General features: G+C 47.1%; 1 protein-coding gene and 1 non-coding gene across 2 annotated transcripts in view; one reads left to right on the top strand and one right to left on the bottom strand.

Annotated features, from left to right (window-relative positions):
* Positions 1-15,171, top strand: part of NRP2 (neuropilin 2) — a 119,519-nt gene that overhangs the window by 38,994 nt on the left and 65,354 nt on the right. Inside the window, exons 4-7 of the mRNA XM_049773181.1 lie at positions 6,320-6,550; positions 7,575-7,730; positions 8,581-8,750; positions 11,679-11,834. Coding sequence (XP_049629138.1) covers positions 6,320-6,550; positions 7,575-7,730; positions 8,581-8,750; positions 11,679-11,834 — 713 coding nt within the window. The remainder of the gene's footprint in view (positions 1-6,319; positions 6,551-7,574; positions 7,731-8,580; positions 8,751-11,678; positions 11,835-15,171) is intronic.
* Positions 356-462, bottom strand: LOC126010645 (U6 spliceosomal RNA). The gene has a single exon (XR_007496663.1). It is a non-coding gene; the product is annotated as a U6 spliceosomal RNA (small nuclear RNA).

The following is a 15,171-nucleotide window of genomic DNA, read 5'->3' as shown; positions in this document are numbered from 1 at the left end:
AGCTCCTGGCAGGCACGGGGGACCATATGGGACACCAGGATTCAAACCAACCACCTTTGGTCCTGGATCGGCTGCTTGCAAGGCAAACACCGCTGTGCTATCTCTCCGGGCCGCCTTTTTAATTTTTAATGTTTCCCTTGACAGCATCCCCCAACCAGTGGCCAGGGCACCCAGGATCCATTTCTGGTGATCCTCAATCAACTGGCCCCAAAGGTTCAGTGCTCAGGCCCAGTGCATTGTGAGTACTGAACAGGTCCAGGGACTACATCTTCAGTCCTCAGCAGTCTCCAGGGCTGCCCCAATGGGCCTTAGGGGGCCAGGTGGCATTGGGATAAAATGTTGGCTCTTTTTTTTTTTTAATATGGAACGCTTTGCAAATTTGCGTATCATCCTTGTGCAGGGGTCATGCTAATCTTCTCTGTATCGTCCCAATTTTAGTATATGTGCTGCCGAAGCGAGCACAAAAAATGTCGGCTCTTGTATATATAACTCATGCCCCCCCGGCCCCTGAGCTATTCTCCCCAGCCCCTAACATGGTACGTTGAAATTTCGTGAGCCTCCTGGAAATTTTCCTTGTTAATTCATGCTCTCATCTCTAGTCATCACACATCCACTTTTTCAGAGGCTGGACCTCTGAAAACCAATAGAAAGATCACTGAGAAATATGGGGAAAGCTATACTTCTTTTTCATTTTTATTTTTGTTTGTTTATTTGAGAGCCATACCTGGCAGCACTCTTGGCTCTGCACACCCAGAAATCACTCCTGGCAGGCTCAGGGGACCCTATGGGATGCTGGAGATCGAGCCTAGGTTGGCTATATGCAGGACAAATGCCCTCCCTGCTGTGCTATCATTCCAGCCCCCAAGACTACACTTCTGACTTTGACCCGGCTCTGATGATAATCCAGGCCTGAGACTCGGCGGCCCATCTAATGCTGTGACTATGCAGCATCTCCCCTTAGGCACATTAAGCAGCATGTCTTTGCTTCCCCATGCCCGGCCACTCTCCCACTTCAGGGACTCTCAGCCTATCCTGGGTTGGCCCCCTTCTGAAGAGCTAATGTTGCCACTGCTGGACAGAGGCTGGTGAAAGGGAGTGGGGAAGGGGGGGCTGTCTGCCTTGTCATCGGGAGGCCCAAGTCCGGCTCTCGTGGAGTTCAGCGCGAGGGGAACTATTCATATATATTTTCCTTTTCACTAAGTGGTGCTTGAAAGGAAGTGGTAGCTGCTGAAAGCACTTTTTATATCCACCCTGTCTAAATATTTGCCGCATGTGTCTGCCCGTTAACAGGAACATAGAAGGCAATAAAGGGCTGGGACAGAGGAACTGTTGGGAACCAGCACAGGAGCCTGGACAGTCACAAGGCATGAATCCCAGAGGGGTTTGCCTGTGGCCCTCCTATGTGAGATCACAGTAACTGACTATTTACATGGCTAGTGATGCAAAGCTGCATTAACTCATGAGTAGTTGGATTCATAGCCCCTTGTGTTTGGGACAAGATGGTACCACATTCTGCTGAGACGCAATGAGAAACCAAAGAAGTGAATAAACTAGGGTGTTTGCCCCTTGGAGGTGGGGAGACAGAGGCACAGACCCTTGGGCCCAGTAAATGTTGTTGCATGAATGTATGGACATATAGTTAGACACAGCATGAGGAAGTGCTGACAAAAGACATGGTGCACAGGTCTGAAAACAAGATGACAGGAGGTTCTGAGAACTCTGTTAGAGAGCAAGGTACCAGGTCGTAATGCTATTGCTCAACTCCCCTGTACGAATGAGGGAGGAAACTAGGCCCAGAACAATGGGCTCACCTCCCAATTTAGCATCTCACAATAGCTGGTTCCCAAAAGAGTTGGCAAGAAGTCCCCCAAAAAGTGACTCTGAGCTCTATCCATTATCCAAGCAAGAGAAGCAGATAAAGGAGAAATCCTTCCCTAAAGGATCCAGACAACCTGGCCCATCAGAAGATGATCTTCACAAGTCCTGCTCACCCTGCCCCTAACTTCCCCTCACTAAGCATATGTTCTGCCCATCAAAGAGAGCCCACACAGTCCCTGATTCACAAAGACATCAGAAGATGGGGATGGAGCAATAGCATAGCAGTAGGGCGTTTGCCTTGCATGTGGCTGACCTGGGTTTGATCCTCGGCATCTCATATATGTTTCCCTAAGCACCACCAAGAATAATCCCTGAGTGTAGAGCCACTGCCAGGTGCCGAGAGAGAGAGAGAGAGAGAGAGAGAGAGAGAGAGAGAGAGAGAGATCAGAGGAGATTTTCCACCATAGATCTATCAGACTCTGAAAGCCTTTCCACCCTTTTCGTTCTCTGCCTGACTTTAAAATCTCTTCAAATTTTGGGCCCAGGAGATAGCACAGCAGCGGGGCATTTGTCTTACATGTGGCCAACCCAGGAGTGACCCAGTTCAATTCTTGGCATTCCATGTGGTCTCCGAGCTTGCCAGGAGCAATTTCTGAGCACAGAGTCAAGAGTGACCCCTGAGCATCGATGGGTGTGGCCCCAAAACCAATACATAAATAAACTACTTTAAAAAATAAAATAAAATCCCTTCAAATTTGGGCTGTACAGTGGAGTCTTTTCCCTTTTTGGCTGCTTGAAGACAAGAGCGGGCTGGAACGCTGCACTGCAGTTCTGAGGTCAGGACCAAGCGGCAGGTGTGTGGGCTGCCTGGGCTCATTGACTACCTGCCAAGTGGGTTCTGGACCCTAAGGTATGGAACAACCTGCTTTTTGAGACCTGGGTTTGCTCCTGGCAGGAAGGAGGTGGCCGCTACAGTGAGCAGCAGCCCTACCACCTATAGTATTTATCGATGAGGACACGTAACAAAGGGATCTCATGCATTTTTCAGGATCACATCCCATCAAAGAGCAACTCTTTAGGTGATACAAAAAACACCTAGAGGATGGAGCCGGAGCAGTGGTGCAAGTGGTAGGGCGTTTGCCTTACACGCTGCTAACCTAGAATGAACTACAGTTCAGTCCCCCAGCATCCCAGATGGTCTCCCAAGCCAGGAGTGATTTCTAGGTGCATAGCCAGGCGTAACCTCTGAGCATCACTGGGTGTGGCCCCAAAACCAAAAAAACAAAAACAAAACACCTAGAGTTGTGGATGCAGTGTTCCCACCTGAGTAAGGAAGAGCATTCTCATAGATGCACCAGCTTTCTGCACCAGCTTTCCATTGTCAGGGTCCTGGGAGAAACAAACGCCAAGTTTGCATCATCCACAGAAGATGAAAGAAATGTGTGAACAGGCTGAAGAAATCCAAACAAACACAGCTATGTTTGCTAGTCAGATTGATGAAGAGGAAAAAGGAAGGGCTGTAAACACAGACCCACAAATGCTTTCCAGAGGGCACTAGAAGCCTTGGACAGCGAGATGCACTGCTAGAGCTCTGCCACAAAATTATACCCACAGACTTCACCCTATAATTGAGGGGGCGGGTAGGGGGATGTGGCTTCCCTGAATGAAGTGGTTTATAGAAGAATCTCTGTCTGACCAGACCATCCACATATAAAAAGGAGAAACCAAAACAACTCGCTAACTTAAAAGATCTCCTATCACCAAATCATGAGCCTCAGAGAAAGGAATTTTAAAATAACTTAAAAGTAACATTGGAACAAAAACACTGGAGGGGAAATGGATTGGTGGGTGTTTCTGTGTGTTTGTTGAATGCTCTTTCTTTGACCAAACTTTGAGATCAAATTTGCTTTCATAGTGCTTAGTGGCCTTTTGGAGACTGAACAAACTTTTGGGTGATTCACAGGCAGGGAAAAAGTAGTGATCCCCCCTTACTTTCAACTCTCTGATATTAAAGGATAGAGTTCAACTTTTGGGGTTCCCTCAAGCTCAGCTCTGGATAAATCCACCATGTTTTAAGGAGCTTTATGTCTGCAGAATCCTCTTCCGCTTGTGGAATTATTATAAAATTCACAGTGGAAAAATACAGAGTGGGCATTTTTCATACCAGAGGCCTTTGGTATGAGATCACTCACTGCAGCAGAAAACCACCCATTTTGTTCTCTCTCTCTCTCTTCTCTCTCTCTTCTCTCTCTCTCTCTCTCTCTCTCTCTCTCTCTCGTGTTTGTTGACTGAACTTTTTTTTAACACATTTTTTAGCTACTTGATGAACTTTTAGTGAGGTAGCTAGCAATCAAACATTCTTGCCTCCTCAGATGATACCTTCCTTTTCTGGGGTGTCTGCATTTCATAATACCGCAGCCTCCTTTTTATGCACTTTGAGCAGGATCCCAAAGGTGAGAAACCATGATGAGCAGATGCCTGATAAGAATAGATAGGTTTTCTGTTCTGCACAGGACATGCTGAGTTTTCTACCTCATTCAAAATAAGTGTTAGTACAGATAGATATACCCATTCATACTCACCTGTTCAAATGCACTGAGCATTTGTATGTGTGTGCCGAGGGTATGGTGGCAATAGGGAAAGGGAATTCTGTTGATAAAATGGAAAATCCTCTCCCAGACAATGCCAGACTCTAGGACTGGCAATTCCAGGCATTTTGGACCCCCACTCTTCAAGCATCCATCCCCTATGCCCAGACTCACCAAAGAAAGATTCAACCTTCAATTCTTCCAACGGTGCAGGAATTCCCCTCACCTGAGATGAAAATGATAGTAGAGCCAGCTTGGAAAATGCATTGTCTGAAGGCCTTTCAGAGCATGAAGACAAATGGTGAATAAAAAGAATTTCCTCTGGCCTGTGGTTCCCAAGAACTAGGCTTCTCCCCAAGCCAGAAGCTTTAACCTTTGCAGATTTCTTCTCTGCCTAATAGGAGGAACCCTGGGGAATTGAAGGGGGGTGATGGTGGCAGCATCTCTTTAGGAGATATAATCTGTTTGGAGTGTGCATAGTCCCAGAATTACGGGTTCGTTCTGCACCAGGTGCCCAGGGAAGAAGTGTGTACGGTTAACGATAATCTGTGAAGACAGATAATGAAGAAATAAATATATACATGTAGGGTGATGAATGTGTGGGTCCAGATATTGGAAATCCTGCCAGATGCTAAACAGACTTGTCCTTCTCTGCATGGTACCTTTTCCCAGTCAGCCCTTCCTCTGCTTTCCAGAAAGCCACCTTCCACACAGACCCAGAGAGGGTTCTGGCTGCGGATAAAGGCATTGCTGTGGGCTGAGATCCTTGTATTAACATCACGTAGTTGTATTCCTGGGTGATCCCTAGAGGACACTCGCTGCCAGTAAACACCTGGTTTATCGAGTATTTCTGAAAGTTTATCTCCCACCCTCTTCGTTCTCAAAGTGCCTAAAATCCAACCCAAATCCATCTTCTTCTTTTGAATGTTAAAATCTCAACGCCAAGGAATTGGTCTTCCTTGTCTTGCTTTTGCATTTGCTGCAAAGCTCCTGGCTGGCTGCTGGCTCAGGAGCACAGGGACTGGACCATGCAGTTGCAGCCACACTACAGGGCCAGCCAGGGGGTTGCACTCCCCTAGAAAGCAACAGAGGGAGGCTGGAACTCTCCCAGACCCCTATAGTCCCCCCCCTACAAGTTTGCACAGTGCAAAAAGTGGGCGGCATTGAACTGAGGTCACCTCCATGGGTCCCAGGAAGGCAGCCCAGAGCTTTGGAGGGAAGCAAACCCTTCAGACCACAAAAGAACCAGAAGCTTCCAAATGTCAATCCAGACTTTGCTCTGCTCCTGCGGCCTCTCACATCCCGCTGCCCCGCTGTGATCCACCCGCTACAAATGCCAATTGTTAATTGTCTGGCCACTACAGAGCAGCTCGTTTTAATAGAGCCGGGACATGAATGAGACCCCAGCTCCCCTTTGCCCCTCCCCTGAGGCACCTTGGATCTGGGCAGGAGAAGGGGCCATGGAGTTGGCTCTGGTTGCACAATAGGGGCTAGTGTTGGGGTCAGCCATAAATAAGTAGGAACATTGTTTTCCCTGCTGGCAATCAGCAAGCCTTCCTTAAGGATTGAAATAACTTACATTTCTGGAGCAAGCAGCTGAGTAATTGAGAAAGAAGACTCTGTTCCCCCTTTCCAAATGACTCTCTCTCTCTCTCTCTCTCTCTCTCTCTCTCTCTCTCTCTCTCTCTCTGTCTCACCCCACTGTACTCCCTTGCTCTAATATGTCACTTAGCACCAACCATCTATCCTCTCTCATTTCTACCTAAAATGGAGTGAGAATTTGGCTGTGAACAGTATATTGCTCAGGGGGCCCACTCCAGAGGAAACAAAACCCTTGTGAGTGGTGGGGATTTGGGCCCAAACATTTAAATAACCCATGTGATAGCCCTCCAATTGCTCTATTTTCCATACAGGCTCTGAAGATTGCTCTAAAAACTTCACCAGTCCCAACGGGACCATTGAGTCCCCTGGGTTCCCAGAAAAGTACCCGCACAACTTGGACTGCACCTTCACCATCCTGGCCAAGCCCAAGATGGAGATCATTCTGCAGTTCCTGACCTTTGACCTGGAGCATGATCCCTTGCAGATGGGAGAAGGAGATTGCAAGTATGACTGGCTGGACATCTGGGACGGAATCCCTCACGGTGAGTGATGGTTTTTCTGCAAGCATCCTTGTGCCTGTTAATTCCTTAAGTACCAATGAACAGGAGAGCCAAGACTTTTGCATCCCTTAAGGTTCTTCCAGGACCACCAATGATGTTCTCTTAGCCTTCATAGTGTTGATTCCCACATTGCAAGAAGGTATTTTCTGCTTTAAAAATGTTTATTGGAAGAATAATGAGTATTGAGTAGACGCTTGGGCCAGAGTGAGAAAACATCTAGCAGTGCCCCTAAGTTCTCAGCTTTTTTATTAACCGTGACTTGGTGATGACTGACTCTGACCAAATATGATCTTGGACTAAATGGATTGACTTTAAATCTTGGCTCTAACTAAATAACACTTCTGAGACCTAGCACAAGTTACTGAACTAATGTGGAGTTTATTCATAGAAATAGGCTACTGTTTCATCATCATGGTCACTGCTATAATTGTTCAAAAAAATCTTTAATAGAGTCATAGATATCAAAACAGATTGCCCAAGGCAGAAAGGGAGCATGATTTGCAATCGAAGAGCATCAGAGGTCTTGGATGGAGTCTGTCTCAGCCAGGAAACCAATCTTTCACTTTCAGAGTCATTGGAAGAAATTTTCCATTACAAGGGAGATTTGATGGCTAAGCAATTTGGTTTCCTGAGAAAAAGCATAAGATTTAGTCCAAAACCTTGGGTTTAAGTCCTAACTCTCCAATTTCTTAGCTGCATGAACAAGGAAAATTCATGTGAGCTTTTTGAACCTCAATTTCTTCTTCTGTAGCACAGGTCTTGTAATGATAGCTTTTAATGGTGAGCTGTTGGAACAGAATGAAGCCAGGTCAGGGAAAGTGCTTTTAAAAGTGTAGGGAAAATATTAAACATTATTCTGCACCCATATCTTTGGTTTTTTTCCCTTGATCCAAGACCTAAGAACTGATGCTCCAATGGTTTACCCTTATGGGAGGGAAGACTATCTTTAAGTCAGAGTTTGACATTTCTTTTTCTGCTGCCCTCTCTTCTTTTCCTACATGTCCAGTTGGTTCCCTGATCGGCAAGTACTGTGGGACCCAAACCCCCTCTGAACTACGTTCGACCACAGGGATCCTCTCTCTGACCTTCCACACAGACATGGCCGTGGCCAAGGATGGCTTCTCCGCACGCTACTACCTGATCCATCAGGAGCCTCAAGAGAGTGAGTTGATCCTTGGAAACTTGTCCTCTTTCCCCTAGTGTTTGGCTTGTTTTCTTTTTTCTGTTTTGTCAAAGAACACCTGACAATTGAGGGACCCCAAAACCAGAATTACAAATTACACCAATTCTGTAGAGGCCAATACAGTCACAGAATTAAAAAAAAATTACTATAACACATGCCGGTCCTTATCAGACACAAGCACACAAAATACTAGCCCATGTTGGTAATTTTCATGGAAAAGACAGTAAGTAATTAAGCCGACAGTGTAGGTAATAAGAAAGTGACTTCTGGGTCTGTTTGCTTAGATGAGGGTACAGGGAAAATCAAGTGACAGGCTTGTGTCCCTAGCAAAGTCTACCCAAAGACACGTATTTATTGCTTTGTAATGTCTATCCTCTGTGCCAGGACTCATGAGACAGTGGAGTTAAAAAAAGAAAAAAAAGTGCCTCCTGGGTGTTTATTAATAAAGCAGACTTCCCAAGATGTACCAGCCCACCCAGATTCTAATGCAAACAGCCCCCAAGTTCAGTGCCGGTGCCTCAGGAGTCCATAAGCCAGCCATTCTGGTAGTTTAGATTGCCTTTTTGATTTATCTGATGATTTTTTATTTACCCATTGCCTGATTTCTTTCGGGTCCAATTTGGTTTCTTTTGTACCCAGAGGGGTTGTCAAGTTCTATGACTTGACACAGTTGTTTGTTAAGACTCGGGTGTGTAATTAGTTCCTTCAGATGAAGGCGGTACTTGTGTGGACTTGTCTGTTTCTATCAGAGAGCCATGTTCAGGGGAACCCGGGGGTTTGAGGTTGAGAGCCCTAAGTGCCCTTGACTTTCCCCATTGCTCTGTTCCAGGTTTCCAGTGCAATGCCTCCCTGGGAATGGAGTCTGGCCAGATTGCCAACGACCAGATTAGTGCCTCGTCTACCTACCTGGATGGAAGGTGGACCCCTCAACAAGGCCGACTTCGTGGGGATGATAATGGCTGGACCCCCAACTTGGACTCCAGCAAAGAGTATCTCCAGGTAATTACTCAGATGCTGTTGGATGTGGCATGTGGGGATCTCGGTCAGGAACAAAAGTGGTTCCTCCTGGCCTAGGTGGTGAAAGAAACAGCATATCCTGAGCAAACAAGTACTATATACAGGTGAGCTAGACTGAAAGCTGAGGGCTCTGAACACTGTCCCTGCCCTTACAAAGATCATCAGGACTTGACAAAACTGTGGGGCCAGTCTGCTGCTTGCCCTATCTCTGTAGTTCATGGAAGGAGGCTCTATAACCCTCCTGCTGTCTTCTCCCAGGAAAGCATTGAAGACTGGAATGATTTTTAAGGGTACATTATTGAGTTGCTACCTAAACACGATTTCTTCACCTGATCTTTGCTCTCTGTCAGGATGGTTTGGCATTTAGCTTACACAAGAACAGAGGGAAATGCTCATTATACTACCAAGAATAAAACTCTCCCTACCCAGATGCCCACCAGCATCTACTCAGACTAGTGTTTGCTTTGCCTCTGAGTAAGACTCTCAGCCCAAATTGAATGATCCTCCCTGATCTGAAGTCCATCCCCATCTCCTCCCCAGAGATGAGCAGGTTGCAAACTCTGCAGATGCATGGTTTTGTGGCCCTCAGACAAGCCTGTCTCAGTTTGGACTTGGCCTAGTGGCCTACAGTCTGAGAAGACTTTTACAAAATAAAGAGTTGGGGGCCAGAGCGATAGCACAGTGGTAGGGTGTTTGTCTTGCATGCAGCCAACCAGGGATGGACCCAGATTCGATCACTGGTATCCCATATGGTCCCCCAAACCTGCCAGGAGTGATTTCTGAGTGCAGAGCCAGGAGTAACCCCTGAGCACTGCTGGGTGTGGCCATAAATAAATAAATAAATAAATAGCGAATAATAAGAATGGGAGAAGGAATGTTTAGAAACTTCAATAAGTTCCCAAAGGCTATTGGAGCCCAAAATTTATGTCACTCTGTCACTCTCTCTTTCTGCCTCTCCTAAAGTCCTTCTCCTTAAAAGCTTCCAGAATGTTCTCCTTGGTAATCAGCATTCCACAGATAATCCTCCTGGCTTGCAGTACATAAGCCTATATTTTCTCTTTTTGCTCTGCACCTATTTCTCTTACACACCTAAAGTACTGAGCATTTTTTTTTAACACATCAGCATGGTAGGAACATTGAAGAGAGCCCATAACGACCTGGTGCATCCAATTTCACCAGTGTGTGCTGTCAGAATCACACAGAGACTGCCATTAAGAAACAAGGTGACCAGCAAAGGAAGGACATCCAGCAATTTGCAAATGGGTTTGGGGTGAGAGGAGGGGAGGAGTCTCCAACCATTGGCCTTCTTTCTAGGGAGCCAGAGGTCAGCACTTGGTGCATAAACCTAATTGCTTAGTCAGACTCTGCCTGCCCTTTGACCTCTCATGACCTGTGTGACTAAATACACAATGGACGGGGCTGTGGGGAGAGAGAGAGAGAGAGAGAGAGAGAGAGAGAGAGAGAGAGAGAGAGAGAGAGAGAGAGAGAGAGAGAGACTTTCACAACGCCTAAGTGACATGGATTGAAGGGACTGAAGTGGAGAGAAAGTGGATTGGATTGGAATTATCTTCCATCTCTGGGTCTCAAACTCGTGGCCCACTGACCGCAAACGGCCCGCCGTACAACATTTTGTGGCCCTGCCCTAGAGGAATCTTTTTGTTTTGTTTCGTTTTTGTTGTTTGGGTCACACCCCCCAATGTTCAAGGCTTACTACTGACTTTGCACTCAAGGATCACCCCGACTTTGCCTCCTGCGGCTCCCAGGTAAATTGAGTTTGAGACCCCTGCTTAAACAACATCTGTTTTCCTATTCTAATGCAATCCATAGTTGAGTCTGGAGAGCTGTACCAATTCCTTACAGATGAAATGAAAGAAACTAATCCTATTTCAATTAATTCAATTAATTATTCAATGAATCCAATTCAAAAATTGCAAAAAAATTAAGTGGCGGGTGGACAGAGCCATAGCACAACAGGTAGGTGGTAGGGCCTTTCCCTTACATGTGGTCTACCTGGTTTCAATCTCTGGCATCCCATATAGTTCCCTCACTTTCCCCAAGCACCCCACCAGGAGTAAGTCCTGCATGCAGAGCCAGAAGTAACCCCAAGCACTGCCAGGTATGGCCAGAAAAAGAAAAAAAAAGAAAAAGAAAAAGAAAGGCAAAATAGAGAGAATAAAAGAAAAATTACCCAGTTCTAATGTTAAAGGTGTCCACTTGAAGATAAGTAAAGTTTATCTGCCCCATGCAATTGAAGACCTATGCATGTGAATATATCATGGCTGCCTTTGGCAGGTTGAATCAGGCTAATGAGTTTCTTCTCTGATGACAAAGCAGCCTCTGCCCTGGATCTGATGAGTGGCTTCTGGGCCTTCCTTCCTTTCTTCCCTCCTTCCTTCTTTTCTTCTTTCCTTCCCTCCTCTCCTTTCTTTTTTTTTTTTTTTTTTTTTTTTTTGGCTTTTTGGCTTTTTGGCTTTTGGGGCCACAGCCAGCAGTGCTCAGGGATTACTCCTGGCTGTCTGCTCAGAAATAGCTCCTGGCAGGCACGGGGGACCATATGGGACACCGAGATTCGAACCAACCACCTTAGGTCCTGGATCGGCTGCTTGCAAGGCAAACGCCACTGTGCTATCTCTCCGGGCCCTCTCCTCTCCTTTCTTTCCTTCTTCCTTTTCTTTTTTCTTCCTTCCCTTCTCCCTTTTCTTTCTTCTTTCTTCCCTTCTTCCTTTCCTCCTTCCCTCCTTTCTCCCTTCCCTCCGTCCCTCATTCCTTCCCTCCTTCCTTCTTTCTTCCCTCCCTTTTCTTCCTTCTTTCTTTTTATTCTTTTCCATCCATTCATCATTCATCCTTCCTTCCTCCTTTCTTCCTTCCTTCCTTTCTTCCACCCTTTCATTCTTTCTTTCTTCCTTCCAGGTGGACCTGCGATTCCTTACCCTTCTCACTGCCATTGCAACCCAGGGCGCCATTTCCCGGGAAACCCAGAATGGCTACTACGTTAAATCCTACAAGCTGGAAGTCAGCACCAACGGGGAAGACTGGATGGTGTACAGACATGGCAAGAACCACAGGGTAAGCTCCTTTGTCTTCTCTTAGGAAGGAGGGGGTAGGATGGGAGGTTCTGAAAGTCAACTCCAATCCTGGGGTGCAGGCCTATTTCCCAGAGATTTCAATCACAGCAAGAGGTGGGAGACATGAAAATAGTCTTTTTTATGCTAAAGTGATTGAAAAACACCTTCTCTCCACTGCCCTTGAGTCTGAGGAGAAGAGGTGGGAGTGGGGACCTGAGGGTGTGAGAGCCTGCTGACTGCAAATGAGGGAGAAAAGGCTTCCTAGCTGCCACCTCCCAAATGAGTATTTATGGCCCCCAGTCCCTTCTCCATGCTGGGTTAATAATCCCCAAACCCCAGGAATCTGCAGTTTAAGAGTTCCCCAGGTCTGGAAATGAAAGGGGCCCCAATCCTGAAAGGGAGTCCCAATTCCCCGAGAAGAAAAGAAACCCTAAAGAGTGAGGAGAAATTAGGTGTGTCAGGGGTGGGATTAAACTGGCAGCCATGCTTGGTGGCCAGTCACTGGGGTGCCCTTTGTGTGTGGGCTTCCGGAAGGGTGTCATTGTGGGTGATGGGGGGCTTTGGTGGCAATGAGTGATGACATCCGGCCACTCCAGTTTAAGACACTGAGTGTTCTGGACCAGAGCAGGCTGGCAGCTGGCCTGGGTTATCAGGGACCTGCAGCAGATGGAGGCTGCTGCAGGGACATTGGGTGTCTTATTGCAAAGGTCGATTGTCTCTGAAGTCTGTCCACTGTGAACTGGCTCTGAGCTCTGGCAGGATGGGGCTTTCTGCAGAATCCTCCTTCAGCAAATGGGATGGAGCTGGGAAGAAAAGAAACTTCTGGAGAGTGGGAGCTAACCATATCTCTGCTGTGTGGCCAGACTGGAGAAGTGCTTTATGCAAATGGCTTCTCCTCGGCTGACTACACATGCCCAAGGTAGCTTGGCCTTCTCTGGTGCAACTAGAAACCTTGGACCCCTAAATCCTAAACTTTAGGTTTGGCATTATTTCATTTGGGGCGGGGGGGGGGGGGGGGGGATAAATGACCTGAAATGTTAGTGTGTGAGCCACATCCAGTGGTGCTCAGGATTTACTCCTGGCAGTGTTTGGAGGACCATATGGAATGCTAGGGATTGAACTATTGTTGGCAGCCTGTAAGGCAGCTGTCTTACCCACTTGGCTCTCCAGCTCGGAAACCTGAATTTTTAAGTCGTGTCCGTTGTTGTGTTGTTGCAATTTTTATTGTGGTGAAGGGAGTCACACTCGCTGATACTTGAAGGTTATCAGGCTGTTCCTGTCAGTGCCGGAGGGGTGGGGGACTGGTAGCATGTGCTATGAAGAACAAAACTCCAAGTCTTAACTGTACAAAACCCTATGCTTGGCTACTTGACCAGCTGAAACACATACTGGCCCAAAGGAGTCGATTCCTCCTTTTTCCTAATTAAAATTGCCATAGTAACATGACACCATTTATTATTTCGTCTCAGAACCCCCCCCCCTTTGACAATAGAGAGAGTGAAGTATTTAGTGGTTAAAATCTAGAATGGGGGAGGAGATTGGACCAGGCCTGACCTGATATCACCTTTGTTCTACGTTCTCCCAATAGTCCTGAGAGCAGGTTTGCCTGAGCTGGCATCCGGTAAGGGGGTGAACTCTCATCCCACGCATCTCCTTTCCCCACCACCCAGCATCTCAGTGTGAAGCAGACAGCAGCAGCAGGAGGGCTGGTCCAGGGGGAAAAGGAGAAGGTCCACCTGACTGTGTCCCAGGCCAGGTTCAGTGACTAAGCAGCCCCTACCGGAGGGAGGACCGTAGCATAAGCTGATTTTTCAAAGCGCAGATGGCCTGGGATGCTATTTAAAACAGCATTTGTAGGAAATCTTCTTTTGGAAATACCTTAGCGTGGCACAATTTAATAGATGCTGTCCTGCCTGGCTTGGTCCTGGGCACTCACTCTGCAGGAAGATATTCCTAGGAACTCTGTTCCGCTTTCAGCCTCCCCCAACTTTTTACATGGATTATATCATATTCTCACTCTTTTTCTCTATCTCTCTTTCTTACATTTCACTACATTTCTCCCTCTCTCTGTCAACCAAAGGATAATTTGCTTTCAGTTCAAGTAGTGATTATATTTTTATTTTGAGTTTGGGCTTTTTTTTCCAGTGAATTTTTATTGCCCACAGAAAGAACTCTGGGGCTGAGGGAAAAATCCTTTCTCCATTAGAAATCCATCTTCTTGGTCTGAAAAAGGAGAAGAAAAGCTTGCCAGTGAGTCACCACCTGCCTCCCCTATCCTACCCCGGGTGTGACAGGAATGGAGGACCTGGCCCAGCCAGATGCCCCTCCATTAGCAGTGCTCAGACCCAGATGTTGTCTGCATTTCATGTGCAGATTCCATGCCACTCTCTGGACCATTGGGTCGAAAGAGCGGAGTGAGCCGTGCCAAATAGATTTGTCAAGTGTGCTGCCATTTGATTCAGTGCCATGCAGGGGAGATGGGTATAGAGAGGACTTGAGGGCAGCAGGGGGGTGGGAAGAAGAAGCCTCTTCCATGCTGGCTCCTGTCAGTGAGTTTCTCTGTGCCACCACTGAGTAGTGGGCACCATGCCAAGCAAGTGGGTACTAAGTGGGGGGCTTGTAAGTCAGTCAGACAGCCGGGCCTATAGGCACAACCATAACGACATGTGTTCAGAAAGCAGTGTGCTGTCATATGGTGCAGGCCCAGGGTCTGTTTGTGCCCCCACCAAGGTACCATGACATATGACATTGGGGGCAGAAATATGGGGGTTTGGTTTCAATTCTCAGCTCAACACTAACACCAAAATTTGTGTATAGGGAAGATAAGGGACTTGAGAAGCTGGGAGCAAAACAAGATCAAGGTTGCAAAATATTACTGACAACAACTTGGACCCAAGCTGGAGTCCAGACTGGGGGAAATTGAGGCATGAGGAAGGACAAAGGAGCTGCCTCCCCACCCCCACACCAGCCAGAAGCCCCTTCTCCATCTCTTCTCATCTGGCAGATGCTGGTCAAGCTGCCTGGGAGAAAGGTGATCTCATCATTGCCTCCGCTTGGCTCTATGCAACCCCATCATGGTGCCACGTGGGCTGCACAGCCCCAAATCTTGATCCAATTTCCCATGCCACAAAGGGGGGGGTTTAAGATTTTCCTATAGGGCGGGCCTCTTCTCCTGCATATTTATGGGCTAACCACAAGGCAGACGCTCTTCTCCTCTGCCCAATGGAGCCCTGATATTACACAAATTGCTTCACATATATTTCTCCAGAAACCACAAGCAGAAACTACTGCTTTGGGTTTCACCCGCTGCATTAATAACACCCCAGACGTTGGCACGG

Source organism: Suncus etruscus, chromosome 5 (assembly GCF_024139225.1).
Source record: "Suncus etruscus isolate mSunEtr1 chromosome 5, mSunEtr1.pri.cur, whole genome shotgun sequence".
Lineage (NCBI taxonomy): Eukaryota > Metazoa > Chordata > Mammalia > Eulipotyphla > Soricidae > Suncus > Suncus etruscus.
The sequence above is the reverse complement of the archived record's forward strand: the minus strand, read 5'-3'. Positions and strand labels throughout refer to the sequence as shown.